General features: G+C 45.8%; 2 protein-coding genes across 8 annotated transcripts; both read left to right on the top strand.

Annotated features, from left to right (window-relative positions):
- Positions 1 to 1041: 1041 nt before the first annotated feature.
- On the top strand, positions 1042 to 7172 carry LOC111981248 (probable phosphatase phospho1). 7 transcript variants are annotated; one of them, XM_024012440.2, is made up of 4 exons: positions 1042 to 1690; positions 2101 to 2161; positions 2945 to 2973; positions 3060 to 7172. In XM_024012440.2, the coding sequence occupies exon 4, from the start codon at positions 3104 to 3106 to the stop codon at positions 3872 to 3874; it is 771 nt and encodes a 256-aa protein (XP_023868208.1). In that variant the 5' UTR covers positions 1042 to 1690; positions 2101 to 2161; positions 2945 to 2973; positions 3060 to 3103; the 3' UTR covers positions 3875 to 7172. The 7 variants fall into 7 exon arrangements, with proteins under 7 accessions (XP_023868208.1, XP_023868209.1, XP_023868206.1 ...); XM_024012441.2 differs by lacking the exon at positions 2945 to 2973 and having other exon boundaries at positions 1042 to 1679; XM_024012438.2 differs by having other exon boundaries at positions 1042 to 1679; positions 2948 to 7172.
- Positions 7173 to 10120: 2948 nt separating this feature from the next.
- On the top strand, positions 10121 to 23858 carry LOC111981070 (116 kDa U5 small nuclear ribonucleoprotein component-like). The gene is given in 27 exon segments (XM_070449612.1): positions 10121 to 10256; positions 10773 to 10885; positions 11022 to 11184; positions 11306 to 11384; positions 11500 to 11575; positions 11690 to 11755; positions 11912 to 11947; positions 12047 to 12137; positions 12366 to 12448; positions 12648 to 12814; positions 13073 to 13197; positions 13373 to 13436; positions 13518 to 13610; positions 13822 to 13955; positions 14301 to 14339; positions 14342 to 14424; positions 14852 to 15045; positions 16131 to 16485; positions 16643 to 16725; positions 17029 to 17115; positions 17532 to 17658; positions 18192 to 18279; positions 19576 to 19694; positions 20077 to 20171; positions 20372 to 20525; positions 21664 to 21771; positions 21887 to 23858. Coding segments are annotated over 26 exon segments (2907 nt in total). The 5' UTR covers positions 10121 to 10256; positions 10773 to 10783; the 3' UTR covers positions 21983 to 23858.
- The last annotated feature ends 2188 nt before the right edge of the window (positions 23859 to 26046 follow it).

Raw genomic sequence — 26046 nt, 5'->3', positions numbered from 1 at the left:
TGACAGGTCAAAACACAGATGAAACTGTTGCTAGCTAATTTGTCCCGGGAGATTAAATGCTTATGGTACCTTTTTTCTCTCTCTTTTTTCTGCCCATTTTGAGTCCTACAAAAAAAAAAGGGTTTTCTACTCTGACAATTAATCCACCCATAAGATGGGAAACCTAGTTAGATTTGAGTAAGATTTCTCTCGTTGAAGCTTGCTTTTTCTTCTCTGGATTTTAAATTGGCAACCAACTTTAAGGTGTGTTACTTCCAACTGGACTGGAATGTGGACCTCGTTCGTCTTTCAATCACCCACGTTAATTATTATTCTCTTAAAAACCCATGGAGTAGATGGGAGCGGTGGCGCGTTGAGCGTCTAAAATAGAGCCAAGTTCTATTTTAGCGCCTGGCTACGCAGACGCACGTGAGCAGTTGGGATGAAATGATTGAATAACATGTATATGTACATTTATTTTGCAGGCAACGCGGCTGCTTTAGTCACCATCTTAAATGTTTCAATAAGACTTTTTTAACACTACTAGCTTGTTTTGGGTAAACTTTTTTTTTTTACTCCAAGCACAGATAGGACACATGGAAATTAATTTCCTTAGGCTTTAATCATGCAAACACTTCTTTTTTTATTATGACACGGCATCTGTGAGATTCGAAGTTATGATCTAATGTTCTCTATCCGTGGAATTAGTCCACTGCGCCGCCAGGTTGGAGCTAGCGTGCCATATTCTTTTTTTACATATACAAAGCAACATTCTCAGAAAGTTGTGGGAAGGTTGTATGCAAAATAACCATTGGAAAACCGACAGCAGTGGAAAGTGTGAGTGACTGACTCACCACAGCACTGATGCTGTTTGTGAGTATGTGAGTGAGTGGTCAGGTTCATTATAGTGGTCCGGGTGATAACACAGCACCAGATAAGTCTGGACTCCCATCTGCGTTCAGAAATAGTCACCTCCCCACTGCTGGGCATTATTGGCTCGTGCAGGAGAAGCAGGGAGGCTCTGTGTCAGAGAGGAGACAGAGACATGAGGGAGGGGTTGGGGGAGGGTAGCCTGCTGGGTCGAAGTGGCAGGGCATTCAGAGGTGCAAATGTCTTGCTTTCACCTTTTTCTAAAACCACTTGTAAACCATTCCGTTTATTTTACCATCAATTTGAACATCGTGTTCTTGGTGTCACCCTTTGGTCAATTAGGGATGTGTGGTTTGCACACACAGCAAAAAGGCTGTAAATGATCTCACAAAACAGGCTTATCATGTGTACATACCACCTAAGCAGTTTTGTTATGCATACATTGAGAGAACACAACAAACGGAATCTCTCCATGTTCTCTCTGGAAGCTGTGCTGAGTGATATTCAAACCAGAATCAACCAACCTGTCTACTGCTTCTTTGGGTTCACTTACTCAGGATCTTAGAGGCGGGCGCCAAATGGGCCGGTGTTGCGCCGCCTATGACGTCATAACCGTAGCACGCTCAGTGGTTTCGACAGCCAATAAAACGAGCTGAAAGCACTCTATTCCTCGACAATCAAACTCGTACATAACCAAGTGATGGTCAAGTTCAAGACTGGACAAAGAACAGGATGTCGGTGACCAATTCAAGAACATAGGCGACTTTAGAGATACCGCGAGGGACAAGAGTGTCGTCGGGTATACTGTTTGTGGACATACATTCTTACTGGTACATTTTCGGTATGGTTCCTTCGCTCTGCAAATAAGATTAATTATTTAGTAAACTAACCGTCAGGACGTTTTCCAGTGGGTAAATACAGCGCGTTCACTCGTGGATTAGGAAACATTTGCATGCAGGCTAATTTATCTATTAGATGTTCATCAGTCTACTCCGTTTTTGGAACAAATTGTTATAGCATAGGTAATTGAGATTCCTGTGAAATGGCATAATATAATGCGGTACTGTACTATATTCATTGTATTTAGCCGAATATTGTATGATGATGGTTACATTATTAGCCTACAGTAAGTGCTGCAGAGCGCGCTGCATTTTCTCGCATTGTAGATAATTACAACATTGAACGGTGTCCGTCTCTTGGGGGTTATTTACAGGCTTTTCCTGTACCTGAATTATCCTCCTCACTTTACAGATCCCATGTATTGGTTGATAGTGTTCTAGGAACCCTCTGTTGACAGCACGGAACATTGAAGGTCAGTACAGTATGTTCTTTTCACTGACTCCTTGCAGCTTCAAACAGATCAGCATCGCATGACTTGTAGGCTGACGTTGGAAAATGTCTTGATTTTAAGATATCAAGTTTATTTTGTATGCTGTTGACTCATCGTGTGTGTTACTTGCTCGTATTACATTTCCCAATGCAATGTTCTGCAGCTGCACAGGTACAGAACATCGTCGCTAATCACTTACATGATAATGTGATTTTAGATTATGGCATTTCAAATGGTAAAAAATCTGTGTTAGTACTCTAGTCCAGGACCGGACGTGACTCGGGGTCGACCAGTAGTGTCTTTGAAAATCTCTCTTTGTTGCATAATTTAACATACTAGCTACAACAGCAAATGTTGTAGAGCAAAATGATCTAGATATCCTTACAATGGTAAACAATGTAACAGCATTTAGTATATTTAAAGGATTATTGGATGGCAGTTTAGCACTGCAAGCACTGACTCGTGACTATAAAGGACTCGGACTTGAAGACTCGGGACTTACTCGGACTTAATGTGATTTCAGGGGTAGAAATATGTTTTGATGTTTCAGTACACATGTTGGGTGGCTACCAAGCAGAAATGCAACCAACCCATGCACAATTATTCTTTCTCATTCCACCGCTAATCTTTCTAATTCAGGTCCATTGAAAAAAAGTTTCTCTAAATGTTTGTATTTTGTTTGTCTTTTCCTCTTCAATCTGTACTTTTTTACTCTGCTTCCATCCTCTCCTCGTCCCTGGCCTATTATACACTAATTCTTCCCAGAAGCCTCGTCGTGAACGAGAGACCGAAAGGTGCAAAAGAGAGGGATTTTGGTGCCACTCATCTCAGTAAGAGGTTGTGTCAAAGCCAATCATGAACTGCTTTGGCTCTCCCCCAGGCGAGGACGTTCCCCCCCCACGTTCCAGACGCTCCGCAAACAACATGGCCGCCAACTCAGCAACACCCCCCTCTGACAGGCGCTTCCTCATCTTCTTCGACTTTGACGAGACCATTGTGAATGAGAGCAGTGATGATGTGGTGGTGCAGGCAGCCCCAGGGCAGAACCTCCCCGCCTGGCTGAAGGACACCTACCGACCGGGCCACTACAACGAGTACATGCACCGCGTGCTGGCCTACATGGCAGAGAAGGGCGTGACCGAGAGCGCCATCCGCTCCGTCATCGAGAAGATCCCCGCCTCTCCCGGCATGCTTGCCCTGTTCCAGTTCCTTCGCCACCGCCCCCCGCAGGACTTTGAGGTGGTTCTGGTGTCTGATGCCAACACTTTCTTCATCGAGTCCTGGCTCCGCCGCGTTGGGGCCCGCCAGCTCTTCGTCAAGATCTTCACCAACCCTGCCACCTTCGACAAGGATGGCCGGCTGGTGCTGCGCCCCTTCCACTCCCACAGCTGCCTGCGCTGCCCGGAGAACATGTGCAAGCAGGTGATCTTGAGGGACTATGTGATGCGGCGGACGCAGGAGCGTGGGCGGCCGTTCCAGAGGGTATTCTACGTGGGCGATGGGGCCAACGACTTCTGCCCGTCTCTGATCCTGGGCCCCCGGGACACGGCGTTTGCCCGGCGGGACTACCCCATGCACCGGCTGATCACTGAGATCCACGAGGCCAGGCCGGGGGAGTTCAAGGCTGTTACTGTGCCCTGGGCCAGTGGGGATGATGTGGTGGAGCGACTCAGGAGGCACGCAGAGGAGAAATGATGAAGCTAGGAGGTGGGAGGGGGGGGGGGGGGTACACCGCCTGCTCACACACATACACAAATACTCAGACACACACGGCAAATCACATTCCCAGATCAAATTCCCACAAAACCACATACTGACACACAATGAAAAACCACTCTACGCTCAAGAATAGAGCAATGCCAATTGAACCGGCTTTTGATATATTGCCTGCGACAGTGTCGCACTTCCGCTCAGTGCATCTGTCTTACTCGGACTCAGCCATAGATAGAGCTAGAGATACTGTAGTCTTTCAGTGCACCTCCTCACACTCTTAAAGTCAATCAGAAACACCAACCCAGGAAAAGCATCAACTCTGTTATTACAGATCTATGCCTTAGTTGATACCCTACCAATCAGGGCAGTATTGTCAGTCAATCTTTTAGAGGGATTGATCCTCTGATGCTGGATTGAGAGGGAGGAGGAACAAACATCGACTGAATAGGGTGTTCTGCAGTGATACATTAAGGACTGATGTATTACCTATATTCCTTTGTTGACACCGAGCTTTATTGGTTTATTACAGTTAAATTGCTAACAAGCGTCGGTCAATACTGAAGCCACTTTTTCAAAACTCTTCATACAGTCTGCATTACCAACATGCATCTTGGCCAAACAGTTAATCTCACCTCAAACCACTTCATACATGTCTCAAAATGAGCTCGTTCGACCATAACTCTGGCAACAATTCTCACTCAGAAAGCATACATTGTCACTCAAAACACACTGACCTAAAACACACTTAACAGGGAGCATTACATAAATGTACTTCTCTTTTGAAGTTAGAATGATTTTACACATAAATCACTATTTCATTATAGAATAACACCTTCACTTTATTGACTGTACTAAAGTATATGTAACATGAATCAGAAATGCAGCCATTTGCAAGGCTATCAAGCCTTTATTTTTTTCTATGTCTTCACATATAGTAATTTACTTGTGAAGAATAAAGTTTAAACAAAAAAACAAGTTCCTGAAATTCCAGGGCTGCAATAATAAATAAATAAATTCTATAGTATAATCACTCATACTGTACTGTGAGGGTTCTAGTTCTCCCTCTCTCCTGCATTTGGCCACAAGTTCTCAACATCACATCTTAAGTCTTCTCTGGCAAAGCATCTTGGAAAGTGTCTTCTGGAATGTCTAATCCAACCCTGCCAGTCTTCAGGAGAAGTGTCTCCACACCTCGCATTCATGGCATCCAGTAAGGACATCTGGTCATGTGGATGGTGGTCATAAACCTTCCACCTCCACACAGAGTAAAATTCCTCTATGGGGTTTAGGAAGGGGGAATATGGAGGCAGGAATAGTACTGACATCCTGGGATGTGCAGCAAACCAGTCTGTGACTGCAGCAAAGTGGTGGAATGCCACATTATCCCACACAACAACGAAGGTAGGGGAGTTTCTTGCCCTTCTCGCCGCCGCTGGCACAAGTCGATTATGCAGATTCATCCAGAAAATAAATTAGCCTCTGTATTGTAGGGGCAAATCAGTGGTTTGTGTAACAGCAAACCATCATTGGGCAGTGCTGCACACATTGATGTTAGCTCCTCTCTGGCCTGGGACATCCACGGTTGCTGTCTGTCCAATCACATTTCTTCCCCTGCGGCGTGCTTTTGCCAGATTGAATCCAGCTTCATCCACAAAGATGAATGTATGTGCGGTTTGCCTGGCTTCCATCTCAATTAATCTTAAATACAGTAAATCCACAGTTTTACAGTACTTTATATTATGCACAGCTGTGTCTGTACCCTGTTTGGTTATTGAACAGACATCTTACCGGGACATATTGATACCAGAGTTCTTTCACACATTCAGTTTCTCTCAAATGGTACAGTGTACAACTGCTTCATCCTTGTTTTATGTTTCTCTATGACTCTGGCAATTATTGTTGTGCTGACCGTATTCACTTTCCCACAGTTTTATTGCATTGTTGCCAGTCACCATGTCAACAATGACAATTTACTGCACATCTGATAATATTCTGCCTCTCCTGTGGGAGGCAACCCTTGGATCCTACTGAAAAACACAAAACAAATCAATATATTTAAAAATGTCAGTACATGTAAAAATGTGAACATACTGTATTGTACTGTAATATGTAGTTCAATTATCATTGAAGGATGCACATCTCACCTGTTGTTCTGCCGGAAAATGTGTACTATTGATGCAACTGTTGAACGCTGCAGATTTGGTTGCACCCTTAAACCGGCCTCTCTCAGAGAAAGACCGTGGTTTACAACATGGTCAATAGTTGTGGCCCTTATCTAATCAGAGACCACCGCTCTTGGTCTTCCTCTCCTTTGTCCTCCACGCATTCTCCCTCTCCCTGCCACTCTTCTTTCCCCACCAACCTGTCTTCCTTGATCCATGTTTCCAAACTAAATCGTTCCGAAGCCGTCCTCTTATGTCTGTTTAGTAACGAGACTAAAAACAGGACACTTGGGTAGGCTTTCAGCTGAAATTGCAATCAGCTGTGTTTGGAATGATTAAATATTCTGCTGAGATGTTCTATGTTTCAATCTGGCTACTGCTGAAATGCACGACATTTGCCATCATTCTGTTTTGAATGTGTTTTTAACAGTTTTGGGAACAGTGTGTTAGCATTTGAAAACATGCTGCAAATATATAGTTTTGCAGGTGGTGGAGTATGAATGGATGCATTTTGTGTGAAAGCAATGAAAAATGATTCACAGTTTGGTCCACATACACTTCTGTTTCGCTGACTGTGTGAAGAGTTTTGACAATGTGACTTCAGTTTTGACCAATGCATGTTAGCAATTGAAAAAAACTGTAACAGTCAAACTGGGTCAGTGGGGCAGCAGATCCGGTTAGTTAGTGTCCCGTTCTCTGACTATAGCCCTCTCCAGTCCACCCAATGGCATTGTCGATGCTAAATGAATGGGTGGCTATTCCAGTGTAATACTTAAATGTTATATTATCAATAATAAATGGTGTTTACTTGTTTAACAGTGCTCTTTGTGAAATAGGGAATTGATGGCTGATCAGGGAAAATGTAATGTGATAACATCGCCATCTACTGGCAGACTTACAGATTGCAAATGGAGACCAGTTTTAAAGTTTTGGAAAATAAATTGAAATGGAACAGAAAATGTACTGTACCATATGACATAGCTATATAACTAAATATTGTCGTTTTTAAAACATATGCATGTATTATTATTATTATTTGTGCATGTCTTTTTAATATGTACCACGTACTTGTACCTACATGTTCCACCACCAGCAGGAATATAAAGCCATGAACTAAACTTCTGAGTCTGTACTTTATGTCCTATCCTAACACACTAATTGCACCCCACTATATGTCTCTCTACACATAAATTCCACTGGAAACAGTGTTCCTTGAGTAAGGCAGCAGCACAATAGGCTTGAACACCATTTAGATACATGCCCACCGCAATGCAACCCCTCCCTCTCTCAAAACATTAGACCACGGAGGATAATTAGCTGTGAGATAAAGGAAAGGTCTAAATAATGTCTCCAAAGTGGGTGAAAAATAGTTCACCATAACACCAAAGAGATTATGCATTTATTCTGTGCAATCGCTGATAAAATAGATACTTTCTTTCAACATATTACAAGGCCTACTGAATTACAGCGGCAGATATGTCCCTCGTGCCAGTCATCTGACACCCCAGAACTATGCAATTATCAATGAACAATTATCAATTTCCACAACAAGCACTGAAATAATTATAATTGTGCCAACACTGCTTGAGTCCCTGCGGATTTATCCATTTTGTATTATAAGCAGGCCTAGCCTATCTAGAATATATGTATGACATTATACAGAATTTGAGAACAAGAACAGTCACTTTTATTGTTTCACATAATTACTGTAAGCACTTAAACTGTCTACCAATAGCAGGCTATTAGAGAAAGCTAGTTGAACAACTTATATAGTGTGATGATGGTTGCAATACATCTGCATTTGGCAAATTAAATGACTGTCATCTCCACCTTAAAGGCCCAATGCAGACGTTTTTATATCAACATCAAATCATTTAAGTTAACTTACTGTAATCATTTTCCATTAAAATGGTCAAATAAATAAAAATAGCTTTATAGCAAAAACATGTTTCTCAAACAAGAATTTAACTAGGATTGTCTGGGAGTGGTCTGAGTGGGGTGGGGGAAACTGAAAACTAGCTGTTATTGGCAGACACGTTTGGAACGCTCTTTGTTATTGGTCTATTAACTTATTTACTGCCTTGTGATGTCACTAGTGAAGCTGAAACTCCACCCATGCAAAAACCTGATTGGATGGTCCTGTGTAGATTGCATTTTCAATCAGCAACTATTCAGTGTTGCCAATTTAGAGACTTTGTCGCTATATTTAGCGAGTACTCAGAACCCTCTAGCGACACATTTTCGAAAATGTGACTAGCGACAAATCTAGCGACTTTTTCTGGTGTTACTGGAGACTTTTGGAGACTCTGACGTGAAAGCACATATCGTTCTCAACGAGGGTGTTTTTTACTCACTTTTTGTCTCAACCACGACGTTATTCTTCTCTCCTACAGCGTCAATCACAATTCATGCACATGGCCAATTATGCAAATTGGGTGATGACGTCATTTAGCGACTTTTAGGACAGACAATAGCTACTTTCCTTACTGAGGAGTTGGCAACACTGCAACTATTAGGAAGTAGCCCAACCACGTATCCATCCAACCATTCCATGTGGATTAATTACCTGATGTATGAAAAAAGTCACAACCAGGGTGATGGAAACATGAAATGCCGCTAAAATGTTATAAATGCTGACAGACAACTTGTTCGTTCGATATGGTGGGATCTTTCTGTGTCGGTAAAATTAATTATGCGGGAAATGGCGGTGGAATGCCTTTATGTGCAAATATTGATATAATAACCATCATATTGAAGTAAACTTGGAGTCACGCGATGATATTTTGTGCGGTCCTCCCATTACAACGCAGGAAAGCTTGCAGTTTATTAGGCTACAGATTGGGCTCCTGAGTGGCGCAGCGGTCTAAGGCACTACATCTCAGTGCTAGAGGCATCACTACAGACCCTGGTTTGATTCCAGCCTGAATCACAACCGGCTGTGATTGGGAGTCCCATAGGGCGGCGCACTATTGGCCCAGCCTCGTCCAAGGGTTGGCCGGGGTAGGCCGTCATTGTAAATATGAATTTGTTCTTAACTGACTTGCCTAGGTCAATAAAATAAATATTAAATAAGTTATGATTAACTTAACAGGGTGGTGAACGTGCAAGGTGATGAGCTTGATGCTCCTTTCCAATAAATATCAAGGGTCTTATTCTTGTGACATGATAATCGATGCTGTGTTGCCGTTTGACAAATACAAAAAATATCTCTCTTATAATAATAATCTCATAATGTAGGTAGCATACCTGCACTGTATCTGTGAGCTGTTGGCTAGAGTGCATGTACCAAAACCATAGTGGACACATTTGCTGTGTAACTAAACAGTTGTTGTGACAAAACCATCAGTAGAGTTGAAAATGCGATGGAAACCCATTTAACTTGTATTTTTCATTCGGTACATGTGAATTTAACAGCAAAAGTAATTTTTATGTGCACTATGTCATCAGGCACAGCCTTTTATCTGCAAAAAGTCCGTTTGATGGAAACATTGCTGATGGAAACAGTTTGATGGAAACATTTCTGGTGGGAAAATGCTCATATTGTTTTATGCAGATTTAAAAAATATTTGCATGAAAATCTGTCTCATTGTTTGGAAACCTAGCTACTGATAAAATATTTTTTACTGATAAAATGTTTTTTATTGATAAAATGTTTTTTTTTTACAGTGTTAGTTTCATTAGCTGTTGTACAATAGGATCCAAAATATAAAAAAACATACATTTGAGTGCACTGGGCCTTTATAACATAAACCTACAAATCCATCTAACACAGATACTGCCTTTCAGTAGTACACAAATATCGATCCTGGGTCATCTCGCTTGTTGTTCGTGTAAAATATGCGCCTGCACATAAAATGTCGCCTAGACTCGAGACTTCGCTCGCATGAACAGTTTCTTCCAAATATATTAGCAAATAAAATATCTGTGGACTGTAAATGTTATATTATTTTCCTAAAACAAATCACCATATATATTGTTTTTATATAATTTTGTTATGCATTTGTACTTTTACAATAACGTACAATCAGGCAATGTGAAGATAGTCTACATTTGTGCGTCACCTACGCTCGACGTGCGTTTGCATTGAGGGGTCCTACATGTGCCTGGTTTGGAGAAAAGGAGAGAAAAACATTGTGATTAGTTCAAATAATTAGGAAAATAGCGATACAAATTTGAAACTACCGCTCGTTTTGCACATAAAGGTAACGTAAAGTGTTTTTGTGCTGATATATTATCCAGAACAAGGTATCTACTTTATTGTAGAAAAGCGAAACATCATCCACCACAACGCAGCCTGGACGTTGGTTAGGGATGTCATTCATTCCCTATATAACCGCTATGGCTAACTAGCTAGCGACCCCACCAAAACATAGCTAACTAGCTAAGAGATTGTTGTAACTACTAGATATCTGTATTACAAAGTTGCACATTTTAGGACTTTTTAAAGTGAACCATTGTTTTTGAGGTGTGAGTTTGATGGGGGTTTTTTTCATTATTTTCTCAACTTACCCGCCAATGCATGTCTATCTAGCTAACATGAACGTGTAGGTGTGTGCGTATGTACCTGAAACGTTATACATGAACATCTGAACTAATTGCAGCGTTAAAGTAGACCACATTCATTGGTTTGTAGCAGGTACTCTTTGCGGAAGGATAAATCATGTGGGTGTGTGTGATGCAATTTTAATGCGAATCCATTATCTTTTCCTCTTACCCAGTCCCTTTCACAATGGAGACGGACCTGTATGACGAGTTTGGGAACTACATTGGKCCAGAACTAGACTCTGACGAGGATGATGATCTGGAGGCAGATGACAGAGATGTGGATGAGGTTTGTTTACTGAAATCAACAGACAGCGTAGACGTTAATGCACATTACAATGCAGTCTAACATAAAAATGAAGTAGTTGTGTTTATAATGTCTGGTCAATTCATGACATGCTTGTGTCCCCCTCTGCTTTGTGAAGGCTGATGAGGATGATGATGATGAGCCAGCTGATGCTGATGAAGATGTCCCAGGAATGGAGGTAGTTCTGCACGAGGATAAGAAATACTATCCTACAGCAGAGGAAGTGTACGGGCCGGAGGTGGAAACTTTAGTCCAGGAAGAGGATGCACAGCCCCTCACAGGTCAGACACCACGCACACACACACACACACAGTTTCACTAATACACACTTAAGCACATGGATGCATTAATTCAGATACGATAGTGATAAACTGATTCACATTTTCTCTCTATCCCCATCAGAACCCATCATCAAGCCTGTAAGGAACAAGCAGTTCACTCTGATGGAACAGGAGCTACCTTCCACTGTTTATGACATGGAGTAAGTAATTGACCGTTCACCAGTTTGACTGTTGTAAACTAGACCTGCGTCTGTCTGTCTCTGTCTATTCTCACAAAAGGTCAATGTTTAACCCCACCTCTCCTCCTCTGCGCAGGTTCCTGGCTGACCTAATGGACAGTCCCGAGCTGATCCGTAACGTCACCCTGTGTGGCCACCTGCATCACGGCAAGGTCAAACGCTCAGCAATTGACCCGCTTTAGAGCCAGACCTGGCTGGATCATGGATGTCAGTAGCTAGGTTGTTCCCATTATTGTGATTTTAATGGATTTGTTTCTTGTCTGCAGACGTGTTTCGTGGACTGCCTGATTGAACAGACACACCCAGAGATCAGGAAGAGAGACGACATGGATGTGAGTTTACTCTCCAACTAGACTAAACTGCCCCAAAGTTGCTGCTCTCCTTTCATCCTAATTTGGAGGAAATCCTCTAACCAGTTGTAATCTGAAATACTCTGTGTATACTGTAAGTGAGCCCTTAATTCACTGCATTTTCCCGTGGTATTTCAGCTCCGTTACACAGATATCCTCTTCACTGAGCAGGAGGTAAGTTGTTATTGTATTCCGAGCGACGACAAGTTCTTGCAGAATTGTGCGTCTCCCATATAAGTGCATTGTGCTGACTCCTATGTGGTGCCTCCACAGCGAGGGGTTGGTATCAAGAGCACCCCCGTCACAATGGTTCTTCCAGACTCCAGAGGCAAATCCTTCCTCTTCAACATCATGGACACACCAGGTATGCAAATAAAAATCAAATCCAATGTTATTGGTCACATATACATATTTAGCAGATGTTATTGCGGGTGTAGCGAAACGCTTGTGTTCCTAGGAAACGTAGGGGAGATTAAAAGAGTAATCAAGGGGCGGTTGATTGATTGTAATTTCCCGCCTCACGGCGTGTGATGTTAGGTCAGCTGCTTTAGAAAGGCAGAGTGGGACCTCATGCCCTTTGTCATCCCTGCAGGCCACGTCAACTTTTCGGATGAGGTGACCGCAGGCATCCGACTCTCTGACGGCATCGTGCTTTTCATCGACGCAGCAGAAGGGGTGGGTGCTCTTATTTTTCTCTTTTTAGCTCAAATCCACATTCACCATCTCTCCATCTTGTGTCGCACTTCTATTATCAGACTTTGCTGCTGTCTGGCCTAAAGACGCAGGCTTTTGTGTTTCCACCTCTGAGGCCTGGCCCCAGGAAGTCAAATGTACCAGTCCTAACCCAGGCCTCTGCTCCCCTGTGTGTCTTTAGGTGATGTTGAACACAGAGCGTCTGATCAAGCACGCAGTCCAGGAGCGTCTGGCCGTCACCATTTGCATCAACAAGGTGGACCGCCTCATCGTGGAGCTCAAGCTGCCCCCGACAGACGCCTACTACAAGCTACGCCACATAGTGGACGAGGTCAACGCCATGCTCAGGTACTGATGTGGGGAGGGCCTGGTAACCATGGCTACGGGGCTGCCACTGAGGGGTGTGGTGGAAAGGAAATATCGACTGATTTCAGATGAGATTACGACGAGTAGCAAGTAGAGCGCAGAGCATTTGTAAAGACGATTCCATTGCAGAGTGAAACCATGAATGTGAAAACAAAACTACTAGCATTGAGATTAGCCTGTTGTGGTATAGTGTTCCAGTGCGTGTCATTGACTGTGGCTCCACTCTCCCCTTTCCCTCAGCACCTACTCTACAGATGAGAACCTGGTGGTGTCTCCTCTCTTGGGGAACGTGTGTTTCGCCAGCTCTCAGTACTGCGTTTGCTTCACCCTGGGCTCCTTCGCCAAGATCTACTCTGACACCTACGGTGAGACCCTCCCCCCCTAGTTCCACACACACTGGTCACTTTCTCCCACACCTTTTGATATGTGTAACTGTAAACGCATCTCTGACATGACTAGACCTGGTAGGTTCTCGTTTTAACCCTACGAATAACTGTTAAAAATGACAACTGTCGTTAACCCTTCTCTCTGGTGTTGCAGGTAACATCAACTACACAGAGTTTGCCAAGAGGCTGTGGGGAGACATTTACTTCAACCCCAAAACGTAAGTGGTTTCCATTCAGGGTCATTTAGGCTGTTTGTCTGTAGTGCACGACGATAACCCTGTTTTGCCTTCTCTCCTCAGACGCAGGTTCACTAAGAAAGCCCCCACCAGTAACACCCAGCGTAGCTTTGTGGAGTTTGTGTTGGAGCCTCTGTACAAGATCTTATCCCAGGTAAGACCCCTGTAACGCAGTCCTCTCTCCTAGATAGAAGACACATCTTATACGCTACAAAGCGTAGATGAGCGCTTTAGTGTAGACATGTCTGTTCCCTGAAAAACACACTATTCCTATGAGCCCCCAAAAAAGAAAAGGTGATTTTGCATCCTCTCTCTCTCTCTTGTGTCTCTGTCTCTGTCTCTTCCCCCCCCCCCCCCCCCCCCCGGTGGTTGGTGACTGTGACACATCTCTGCCTCGGGTGCTGGATGAGCTGGGCATCCACCTGGTCAAAGAGGAGCTGAAGCTCAACATCAGACCGCTACTCAGGCTGGTCTGTAAGCGCTTCTTTGGAGAGTTCACCGGTACGTACGCATCCCCCGTTTCCTCTCTGACCTCCACTGCCTCCTCATATACCGCTCAATAACTGTATCTCGTGTTTAATCTTATTCACAGAGGTCATTTACAGTTGAGCCATGTTTGTCTTCTGCGTTTAGAGAGGCTTAATTCTGTTGTTCGCGTTCTCGTTATCGGCTCTTACTGTACGTTTGCGTACAGGATGACTCGCTGTACGTGGTTACCGCTCTAGCCAGTGTTTCTGCCTACAGCCTTGGATAATCACTGGTATAATTGTACACAATGTTATGTTTCTGGTGAATGTGACAAACACGTTCATGTGAAGCCGAGCATGACCTCCCTCCCTCCTGCAGGCTTCGTGGACATGTGCGTGCAGCACATCCCCTCACCAAGGGGGGCGCCAAGAACAAGATAGAGCACAGCTACACTGGAGGACTGGACTCGGACCTGGGGAGGCATGGAGAATGCGACCCTGATGTGAGTGTGGCGGAGTGGGGAGAAACAGGGGCTGTGTGTGTGTGTGTGTGGTGTGGGTGTGTGTGTGTGTGTGTGTGTGTGTGTGTGTGTGTGTGTGTGTGTGTGTGTGGAGAGAGATGGTTTCTAATAGGTGGAATCTGTTTTCAGTGTTAATCATAGCCTCATTTGCAACTGGAATCGCAATTAAAGCAAGCAAGCGGGCGATTGGAATTGACTGGGAGTGAAGAAATAAATCGATCACAAACATTCCAAATGCCCTTCAGAGATCCTCTAGCCAATAATGAAGGGAGAGGCTTGAGATGTAACAAATAGTTGCTCTGTTAGACAAGGTTAACTAAGCTTATCTATTTCCTTTTACCCTCTTTCCTCTCCCTTTATCCCTTCTTTGTTGCTCGTTCTCTTTCCCCTCTTCTCTCCTCCCATCCAGGGTCCTCTGATGTGCCACACCACTAAGATGTACAGTACTGAGGACGGGGTGCAGTTCCATGCGTTCGGCCGGGTGCTGAGCGGTACCATCCAGGCGGGCCAGCCAGTCAAGGTGCTGGGAGAGAACTACACTCTGGAGGACGAGGAGGACTCGCAAGTCTGCACGGTGGGACGTCTCTGGATCAACGTCGCCAGGTAATGAGAGTCATTGTTAATGTGCCACCTCGGGGACACATCACTTGGCCTGTGTCCCAAATGGCACTCTATTCCGTACATGGTGCACTAATTTGGACCAGCGCTTAATGGGTCCTGGTCAAAAGTAACATGCTGACGAGACCGGACACGTCGTGTGTGCGAGCGTTGCAAAATAAATGTAGAAATCCATGTTATTCAATTATTGCACCCACACTGCTTGCGCGCGCCAACGAGCGTCTGCGTTGCCAAGGGCTAAAATAGAAGTCATTCCTATTTCTGATGCAGATCGCGATGCAAGTTGTGCCTCTCCCATCTCCTCATTGGTTTATAGAMGCAGGTACCCACGTGCCATCTCCTCATTGGTTATACCCACTTGGATGATTGAAAGACGAACAGTTTTGCCGATCGTCGTGGTAATACTATGAAAGTTTAGACGCGATCACCATATAAGTTAAACGATGAAAAGGCCTGGAAGGAGGAGAGATGACTAGAAATGATTCGGTTGGCTGTTTTATGTGTGGATTAATTGGTGGAATAGAGGACCTTGTGCATTTCAGGTTAAATAACTCAATGTTTATATCCCAGGACAAATTAGCTACCAACAGCAAGCTAGCTAGCTAAATTGCCATACATGTTTAATGCTTTTCGACCTGTCCCCAAATTAATGTCATTGGTTCAGAGTTTTGATATTTTAACCTGCGTGTCGTGATCACGTTTGGTGTGGGGGGACAAAATAAATGTATGCACGCGCGCAGCTGGTTTGGGTTCCGTGTAACGTGCTATATAGGGAATAGGTGACCATTTGGGGCCAAGCATGAGTGTTTATTATAACAAGTTCATTAGTCCAATCCCTCTGTGTTTCTTCCCTAGTCTCTGGTCCTCAATATTATTATAGTCATTTGTTGGGTGCTGATAATTGTCCTATTTCACATGTACAAGTGTGTATTATACACATGTCAATTGGAGATGTTTTTTTTGCCTATCCCAACTCCCCCTGAGACGTCATCTCTGTGTTCAGTATGAGATGTTGTCTGTCATTTACCCCAGCAGTTGTAGCTCAAACCCCTTCACGTTCTAAACCACAGGTACCAGATAGAGGTGAACCGTGTGCCTGCCGGTAACTGGGTTCTCATTGAGGGCTGTGACCAGCCCATCGTCAAGACCGCCACCATCACCGAGCCCCGRGGGAACGAGGAGGCCCAGATCTTCCGGCCGCTCAAGTTCAACACGGCGTCTGTCATCAAGATCGCTGTGGAGCCAGTCAACCCGTCAGAGCTGCCCAAGATGTTGGACGGACTGCGGAAGGTCAATAAGAGCTACCCCTCCCTCACCACCAAGGTGGAGGAGTCAGGGGAACATGTGATCCTGGGYACTGGGGAACTCTACCTGGACTGTGTCATGCACGACCTGCGGAAGATGTACTCTGAGATCGACATCAAGGTGAGTTGTCGCTCCCTCACGTGTCCCTTCACCCAATTGGAACAACACACTAATCTTCCTGTATCGGAATTGTAACGTCTTGAACAAAATACCCTTCATGTCTGGTGTTATTCCTTGATTGGTTTTCCAGTACTGAATGTCTCCCTCTTTCTCCCAGGTGGCTGACCCCGTGGTGACCTTCTGTGAGACGGTAGTGGAGACCTCGTCTCTCAAGTGCTTTGCCGAGACGCCGAACAAGAAGTAAGCATCCACCATCATCTCCCATTGGGTCACCAGTGACCTAGCCTAGAGTACACTAAACGACTAGTGTGGACTGGTTGCGTCCCAAATGGCACCCTATTTCCTTCTGTGGTGCACTACTTTTGACCAGCCCCCATAGGGCTCTGGTCGGACGCAGTGCACTATATAGGGAATAGGGTCTCCTATGGGGACGCACTGTTTCATGTTGAGGTTAGTGTGATGTGTCTAGACCAGCTGGATGGGTGACTTGAGTGCTGTGGCTGTTTGCCTGCGGGGTTGACGGCTGTGCGTTTTGATTGACAGGAATAAGATCACCATGATTGCCGAGCCGCTGGAAAAAGGCCTGGCTGAGGACATAGAGAACGAGGTGGTGCAGATCACATGGAACAGGTACGGGACACACACACACACACCTGCACACCGCCTATTCATGCAAAGAGTTCACCTGCTGTATCCTCCTACCTGTCCACATGTCAGTGTCTCAACCCAAACAGACACCTGCCATCACAGAACACCTGTCTTGACCATACCTTGAGGCCTATCCTCCTATCCGCAGCTGTAGCTCAGTGTGTGTGTGTGTGTGTGTTTTGGAAGTGGGCAGTGTCCGGCCAGCTGTATGCTGCTCATCTGTGAACAGCATCTGGGCCTGGCATTGCCAACGTGAGCCACGGTGCCAAGGCAGTGACACACTTTAACTTGACTTGATTAAACAAACTCTGTCCCCTCTGTTCCTCTTCCTGTCACCCCCACCCCACATCCCCATGGACGCCACTCACTAATCCATCCTGTTTAATCCCTGGTTCCAGGAAGAAGCTGGGAGAGTTTTTCCAGACCAAGTATGACTGGGATCTGCTGGCTGCCAGGTCTATCTGGGCCTTTGGGCCCGACACCACCGGGCCTAACATCCTGGTAGATGACACCCTGCCTTCTGAGGTGAGACCAGGGCTCTGGGGATGGGTAAGGCTGGGCTAGGGGTGGTGTGGAGGGCTGGTGGTCTTGGGGTCATCCTGGGCTGAGGTGGGTTGGGCATGCTAGGGCTCTGGGGTCAGCCTGCCTGTCTCTAGGCCAAACTGTAAACAGACGGAGTGTGTTGTGTGTTGGAGTGGTTCAGATTGACTGCTCTCTAGCAGACGTGTGAAAATGCATCGATGGATGTGTCAGTGTGTTTGGCCCTCTGACACCGGTGTGACCGTGGTGACATTGACCCATTGAGTGGCACGGACAGCAGTGCCCGGGTCATCGGGCGCAACCACCTCTGTCTTTTTAGTGTTATGCCACCTGGAAGTCAAGGGAATATTATGATCAATGAGAACAATCAATCTCTCCATGGTGATCTTTGATTATGACACACGAATCACACTGTAGGGTGTATTGAAGGCGATTTTGTGTCCACTTGTATTCAGACGCGTGTAGCTTTGCATGAGGGATATGTCTCCAGGTAGTTGACGGTGCGTCGTTGTGTGCAGGTGGACAAGGCTCTGCTGGGCTCGGTTAAGGACAGCATCGTCCAGGGCTTCCAGTGGGGCACCAGGGAGGGGCCTCTGTGTGACGAACGTAAGTGTCTTACCACTCTTTATCACTCACAATCACCTAACAGCTAAACTCAGCAAAAAAAGAAACGGTCCCTTTTTTCAGGACCCTGTCTTTCAAAGATAATTTGTAAAAATCCGAATAACTTCACAGATCTTCATTTGTAAAGTGTTTAAACACTGTTTCCCGTGCTTGTTCAATGAACCGTAAACAATTAATGAACATGCACCTGTGGAACGGTCGTTAAGTCACTAACAGCTTACAGACGGTAGGCAATTAAGGTCACAGTTATGAAAACGTAGGACACTAAAGAGGCCTTCCTACTGACTCTGGAAAAATACCAAAATAAAGACGCCCAGGGTCCCTGCTCATCTGTGTGAACGTGCCTTGGGCATGCTGCAAGGAGGCATGAGGACTGCAGATGTGGCCAGGGCAATAAATTGCAATGTCTGTACTGTGAGACGCCCAGGGAGACAGGATGGAAAGCTGATCGTCCTCGCAGTGGCAGACCACTTGTAACAACACCTGCGCAGGATCGGTACATCCGAACATCACACCTGCGGAACAGGTACAGGATGGCAACAACAACTGCCCGAGTTACACCAGGAATGCACAATCCCTCCATCAGACTGTCCGAAATAGGCTGAGAGAGGCTGGACTGAGGGCTTGTAGGCCTGTACTCTGGAGCGGGATGGATTTGGAGGGTCCGTCATGGTCTGGGGCGGTGTGTCACAGCATCATCGGACTGAGCTTGTTGTCATTGCAGGCAATCTCAACGCTGTGTGTTACAGGGAAACATCCTCCTCCCTCATGTGGTACCCTTCCTGCAGGCTCATCCTGACATGACCCTCCAGCATGACAATGCCACCAGCTATTCTGCTCGTTCTGTGTGTGATTTCCTGCAAGACAAGAATGTCAGTGTTCTGCCATGGCCAGCAAAGAGCCCGGATCTCAATCCCGTTGAGCACATCTGGGACCTGTTGGATCGGAGGATGAGGGCTAGGGCCATTCCCCCCCAGAAATATCCGGGAACTTACAGGTGCCTTGGTGGAAGAGTGGGGTAACATCTCACAGCAAGAACTGGCAAATCTGGTGCAGTCCATGAGGAGGAGATGCACCGCAGTACATAATGCAGCTGGTGGCCACACCAGATACTGACTGTTCATTTTGATTTTGACCTCCATTTGTTCAGGGACACATTATTCCATTTCCTTTAGTCACATTTCTGTGGAACTTGTTCATACAAATATTTACACATGTTAAGTTAGCTGAAAATAAACGAAGTTGACAGTGAGAGGAGTTTATATGTCCCCTCCCTAGCTATCAGAAACGTGAAGTTTAAGATCCTGGATGCGGTCATAGCGCAGGAGCCTCTACACAGAGGAGGAGGACAGGTCATCCCCACAGCCAGGAGAGTGGTGTACTCTGCCTTCCTCATGGTGAGATCATCCCCCTCTCTCGCTCCCTTACCTTCTCCTTTCTTCCATCTTTCATTAACTCTCGCTCCCTCTTGTTTCTTATCCTTTTTCTCCTGATTTTCTTTCTCCTGAGTTTCATTACCTTGATTGAAGCGCTGGTTTCTTCTGGCTTTCTCTTTTTTTTGTATTGACGTGTGATAGCTTCCCTCTTTCAAGGGTTTTCTCCTTTGTGGTTGGTTCCTTGCATCCCTCCATCATTGCCCGCCTCTCAACTTCTCTTCTCTCTGACTTTCTCCGCTGTTCTTTCCTCCCCTGTCCTCTATCTTCTCTGGCTCTCCCTCCTGCCGTCCTCTGGTTCTCCTAATGGCTGTCCCAATTACTGTCCCTCTCCTGTCCCTCCCAGGCCACCCCCAGGTTGATGGAGCCCTATTACTTTGTCGAGGTCCAGGCCCCAGCTGACTGTGTGTCTGCTGTGTACACAGTACTGGCCAGACGGAGGTGAGGCCCGCAAACCGCTAAATAACTATGTCTCCTCTGTACCATCCCAATTACCCCACCCGTAACTTCTTGACTGACATTTTTAAACCTTCACCTGGAAAGATGAACGTGGTAATATTGTGCTGATTGCTCAGATGTGGTGATTTTTGTTATTTTCTTTGTTACAATTCTATCTGCTGTGTTTTTGTGTTGTGCCACAGAGGTCATGTGACCCAGGACGCCCCCATCCCCGGGTCTCCCCTCTACACCATCAAGGCCTTCATCCCAGCCATCGACTCGTTTGGCTTCGAGACTGACCTGAGAACACACACACAGGGCCAGGCCTTCTCCCTGTCCGTCTTCCACCACTGGCAGGTAGGATCAAACGGCCGGACACACACACAGACACACACACACACAGACATGTGTGCCCTCTTTTATGCCCACCAGCTGTGTTAACATACACATGCACACACACTCGGACAGAATGATGCCAGTCACGAACCTCGTGCTCATGCCTGCCACTCTGAGTAAATTGGTTTGGATGCTGACTAGAAGGGTGTTGAGTCAGCAGCTATTGTGTACGCTACAGTTTTTTCCCCCCCTGTGTGTGTCTCTCTCTCTTCTCCTCTCTGGCTGTGTCAGGAAAAATGTATTTGCTCCCGTCGCCCTCATTTGCCCCAGCTTGCTTCTAGTCTCTCCTCTAGTCTCTCGTCTTCTGTAAACTGAAACGCAGGCTGTTCCTCTCCGTAGCGTGATCATCGCCCCCTCCCAGTGTGGTGTGGTGGCGTTTAGCGGCCCTGCTCCGTCTGTTCATTGGGCTGCAGACGCTCCATTGATTTTTCCTCCCGTTCAATCTTTTCCCCCGCAGGCCTGGGGTTTTGTTACAGCACAGTCCTCGGATTTGTCCCAAATGGCACCCTACTCCCTATTTAGGCTAGTGCACTAATATTGACCAGGGCCCATAGGGCTAAATAGGGAATATGGTTCCATTTGGGATTGGAACGCAGCCCCACATGGAGGAGGGAGTGAGAGATTGCAGAGTTGGCGAAACAGCCCCTTGCCTGATTTGGGGCCAAGAGATTCACCCCCCCTTTGCTCTCCCTCCAACAGGCATGTAACATTTACCCATGAAAACGGGATTGAGGTGCCGGTGAAGATGATAGGTTTAAGTAATCATTTTAAAACGCCATTGGACTCAGCACTAGATGTGCTAACGTTGCGGCGGTGAAGAGTGTGACGGACACCCCCCTGACTCAGTGACGTGGAGAAGGCCGGCTGACTAGCAGAGAACCAATCACGCGTTTGAGTGGTGAAGGGTTTAGTGGTGGCGACTATTATAGGAGGCCTCCGCTCAGGTTTCAGCTCCTGTGCATCTAGTCAGTGTGTGGATCATGTGAAGCCGTAGACTAGATGGGGAATTCCTCAAACTGACCATATTGTCCTTTGCACTCATTCCCCTTTTTTCTTTTCAACCCTCGTCTGACCCGTTTCTTCTCTCCTCTCCCCCCAGATTGTCCCTGGTGACCCCCTGGACAAGAGCATCGTGATCAGGCCGCTGGAGCCCCAGCCTGCCCCTCACCTGGCCAGAGAGTTCATGATCAAGACCCGCCGGCGCAAGGTACGTATACCCCCCACCACCATGTCTGTGAGGGAAGGTGTGCCTTAATAAGTATGTGCTATTGACCCGGCACATCACGACCATGTGACTGACCGACTCCATGGTTTCCACGCAGGGTCTGAGTGAGGATGTGAGCATCAGCAAGTTCTTCGACGACCCTATGTTGTTGGAGCTGGCCAAGCAGGACGTGGTGCTCAACTACCCCATGTGAGGTGTCCGGAGACGGGGAGAGAACGACCGGGGTGCACAAGCACCACAAGCAACATCCCCACACCACACTGTATGGGACTCAAAACCCCACTGAGGTGGGTGGACATTGTCACAGAGGGAAGCAGGGTCTGCCGGTTTAGTTTCCTGCCTTCATATTGGCGATTTTATGTGGACTTTGTGAACCAGGTGAGGTCACTTACCCTCGTCAATGACTTAAGTTAATCAATGAAGCACGGACGTGGAACCCGACAGACCCTGCAACCTCCTGTTAAGACTTTGCCCGCCCGTGCTCTCCTTCTGAGGGACTTTTTTTATTATGATATAACGGCGTCTAAGGTTGTAGGGGTTGGCGTGATGTGGGATAGCAACGTCTCTGACACCTCTCGTCATCAGCGCAATGAATAATACTGTGCTGTCTTGTGCTTATTTTTTTACATGTATAAATTCCCAAATATTTTGTAGGTGTAAGATGACTTGAAAGCAGGCTTGTGTGTGTGATGTTTTTTTTTTTAATGAAATTGGGTGTCTTAAGCCTGTTTTGAGTTTTAAAAAGAAATCTGCCTGTGAAATGAGTTTTATTTGGATCTATAACCAACTGAGGTAACTGTAGGTTCTTCACTTCCTTCCAGGTGTTTAGTTTGGTTCACATTCAGGGCCCTTTTTCTGAAGTTACTGTATATACGTCATGACCTTGAGGTGTTGCACTGTATGTATATGGGCGCCGGTGTTCAGCAGAAGTGCGGAGCGCCGTGTTGAAGCACAGGCGTCCGTGTGAATGATTGGCACGTCTGTTTGGAGGGCTGTGTGGGCCGTGACTGATGGACAGGCCTCTGGATGGGGAAAGGCAGGCACGGAAGATGGATGTCGGGACCAGGGTCACATGCACCACAAGTGTGCTGGAGAACAAAGCCTCTATCTTAGACTTTCTGTGATTCCTCCCACTCTATCTCCTCAACTGTATTGGAGGTGTGGTGGCATGTTTTTGCTTTACCAAATGAGGAGAGTTACAAACTACACACCAGCCAGAGTTATACTTAAACTACATCTTTAATAATAATAAGCTTTGCAATAGCCTTTGACTTTCAAGAATTCACTATTTCTAATGAACCGTTGAAGTGACTACAGAAAAGTACAAAGATCACGATACACCCCTCAACTTTACATGACGAATCACAGATCTTAGGAACAGTTCACAAAGGTTAAGATTTGTATGAAAGATATCTATAAAACATAGCAGACAGTTACTGCTGTGTCAACAGTTTTCATTGTAAAGACCAGTGTCTGGCCCCCTTAATCCAAAAGGGAACCATCTCTCCCTGGTACGGCATAGAACAGAACCATTAGCTCATGTTCTCTGGAATGCTCTAGGTTTTATCACCCAAAGACATCGTAAATCTCCTCTGTCAGTGCTATCTCATAGAGGCCCATCCTCAGTGGAACACACACACAATACTCTATTCTGTCGAATAAAGCAACCATTATAATGCAATACAAGCATTATAACATAATCTTGCAATTTTCCACGACAGTCAAAGGTCCCTCCCCTAGGACCTTCTTCTCCAGTGGGTTTTTGAGAAGGAACCGAGCCCAGATTGAGAAAGGTAGCATGATGGGAGAAAGAAGGTCAAACAAATGGACAGACTGATGGTTTTATTGCTGACTGCGCCTCCTCCTTGGTGCCCTGATGATAAATGTTAAGAGTAAGTATGAAGTCAATGATTCCCAATGCTTTTTCCACTGTGACCCAACTAAAGTCTGAGTGCACAAGGAATTGGCTCTGAGATACAAAATTTGGCAAAGACTCGTGACATGTTTGCATAATAGGTTAAATACACTGCTCAAAAAAATTAAGGGAACACTTAAACAACACAATGTAACTCTAAGTCAATCACACTTCTGTGAAATCAAACTGTCCACTTAGGAAGCAACACTGATTGACAATAAATGTCACATGCTGTTGTGTAAATGGAATAGACAACAGGTGGAAATTATAGGCAATTAGCAAGACACCTCCAATAAAGGAGTGGTTCTGCAGGTGGTGACCACAGACCACTTCTCAGTTCCTATGCTTCCTGGCTGATGTTTTGGTCACTTTTGAATGCTGGCGGTGCTTTCACTCTAGTGGTAGCATGAGACGGAGTCTACAACCCACACAAGTGGCTCAAGTAGTGCAGCTCATCCAGGATGGCACATCAATGCGAGCTGTGGCAAGAAGGTTTGCTGTGTCTGTCAGCGTAGTGTCCAGAGCATGGAGGCGCTACCAGGAGACAGGCCAGTACATCAGGAGACATAGAGGAGGCCGTAGGAGGGCAACAACCCAGCAGCAGGACCGCTACCTCCGCCTTTGTGCAAGGAGGAGCACTGCCAGAGCCCTGCAAAATGACCTCCAGCAGACCACACAGACTCCATGAGGGTGGTATGAGGGCCCGACGTCCACAGGTGGTGTTGTGCTTACAGCCCAACACTGTGCAGGACGTTTGGCATTTGCCAGAAACACCAAGATTGGCAAATTCGCCACTCGCGCCCTGTGCTCTTCACAGATGAAAGCAGGTTCACACTGAGCACATGTGACAGACGTGACAGAGTCTGGAGACGCCGTGGAGAACGTTCTGCTGCCTGCAACATCCTCCAACATGACCGGTTTGGCGGTGGGTCAGTCATGGTGTGGGGTGGCATTTCTTTGGGGGGCCGCACAGCCCTCCATGTGCTCGCCAGAGGTAGCCTGACTGCCATTAGGTACCGAGATGAGATCCTCAGACCCCTTGTGAGACCATATGCTGGTGCGGTTGGCCCTGGGTTCTCCTAATGCAAGAATGCTAGACCTCATGTGGCTGGAGTGTGTCAGCAGTTCCTGCAAGAGGAAGGCATTGATGCTATGGACTGGCCCGCCCGTTCCCCAGACCTGAATCCAATTGAGCACATCTGGGACATCGTGTCTCGCTCCATCCACCAACGCCACGTTGCACCACAGACTGTCCAGGAGTTGGCGGATGCTTTAGTCCAGGTCTGGAGGAGATCCTCAGGAGACCATCCGCCACCTCATCAGGAGCATGCCCAGGCGTTGTAGGGAGGTCATACAGGCACGTGGAGGCCACACACACTACTGAGCCTCATTTTGACTTGTTTTAAGGACATTACATCAAAGTTGGCATCAGCCTGTAGTGTGGTTTTCCACTTTAATTTTGAGTGTGACTCCAAATCCAGACCTCCATGGGTTGATAAATTTGATTTCCATTGATAATTTTTGTGTGATTTTGTTGTCAGCACATTCAACTATGTAAAGAAAAGTATTTAATAAGAATATTTAATTCATTCAGATCTAGGATGTGTTATTTTAGTGTTCCCTTTATTTTTTTGAGCAGTGTATAACAACTCTATGAGTAAGGAAGCAGGGCTTGTTTCAGTTGACTAATAATGGATTATTCCCTTATTTTGATGACTTGGTGTGTGGTTAACTCTGGCTGTCACACCTAGAGAGCTCTGACATCTCAGCTGTATGCCCATCACGATAACTCGAATGGACACGGAGACGCAGGGTCGGGGACGGGACTGGACCTGGAGGGTTAAAAAAAGGTTTTGGGTAGCTTTGACATTTTGACTGAATGTCAATCGTGAGAACTGTATGGGTTTGGTTTTCATTCGCGGAGACATCGGTACATGGAGATATGGATACTGAGATATCTTCAGTGTGTATCGTCATGTAAAACAAAAAATGTATCCCGGTCCCACACACTGTTGAATGTTCCAGCAGGTTATTAAAAGTCCAATGCAGCCATTTTTTTATCTAAGGTATCAAATCCTTTCTGGGTAACGATTAAGGGATTGTGTGAAATTAAAATGGTTAAAAAAATAAACAAATAGCTTCTTACCAAAGAGAAATTTCTCAAGAAAGAATTTTGCTAGGACTGTCTTGAGGGGAACCTTTTTAACTAGCTGTTATTGGCAGAGAGGTTTGGACCCCTCTTACTTCTTAGCCTATTAACTAATTTACTAATGTCACCTGGCAGGTCAGAATTCCATCCCACCAAAACAGGCTGATATTTCAGCCGTTCATTTCAAACAGCT

This window comes from Salvelinus sp. IW2-2015, linkage group LG20 (genome assembly GCF_002910315.2).
Source record: "Salvelinus sp. IW2-2015 linkage group LG20, ASM291031v2, whole genome shotgun sequence".
NCBI classification, from domain to species: Eukaryota; Metazoa; Chordata; class Actinopteri; order Salmoniformes; family Salmonidae; genus Salvelinus; species Salvelinus sp. IW2-2015.
The sequence above is the reverse complement of the archived record's forward strand: the minus strand, read 5'-3'. Positions and strand labels throughout refer to the sequence as shown.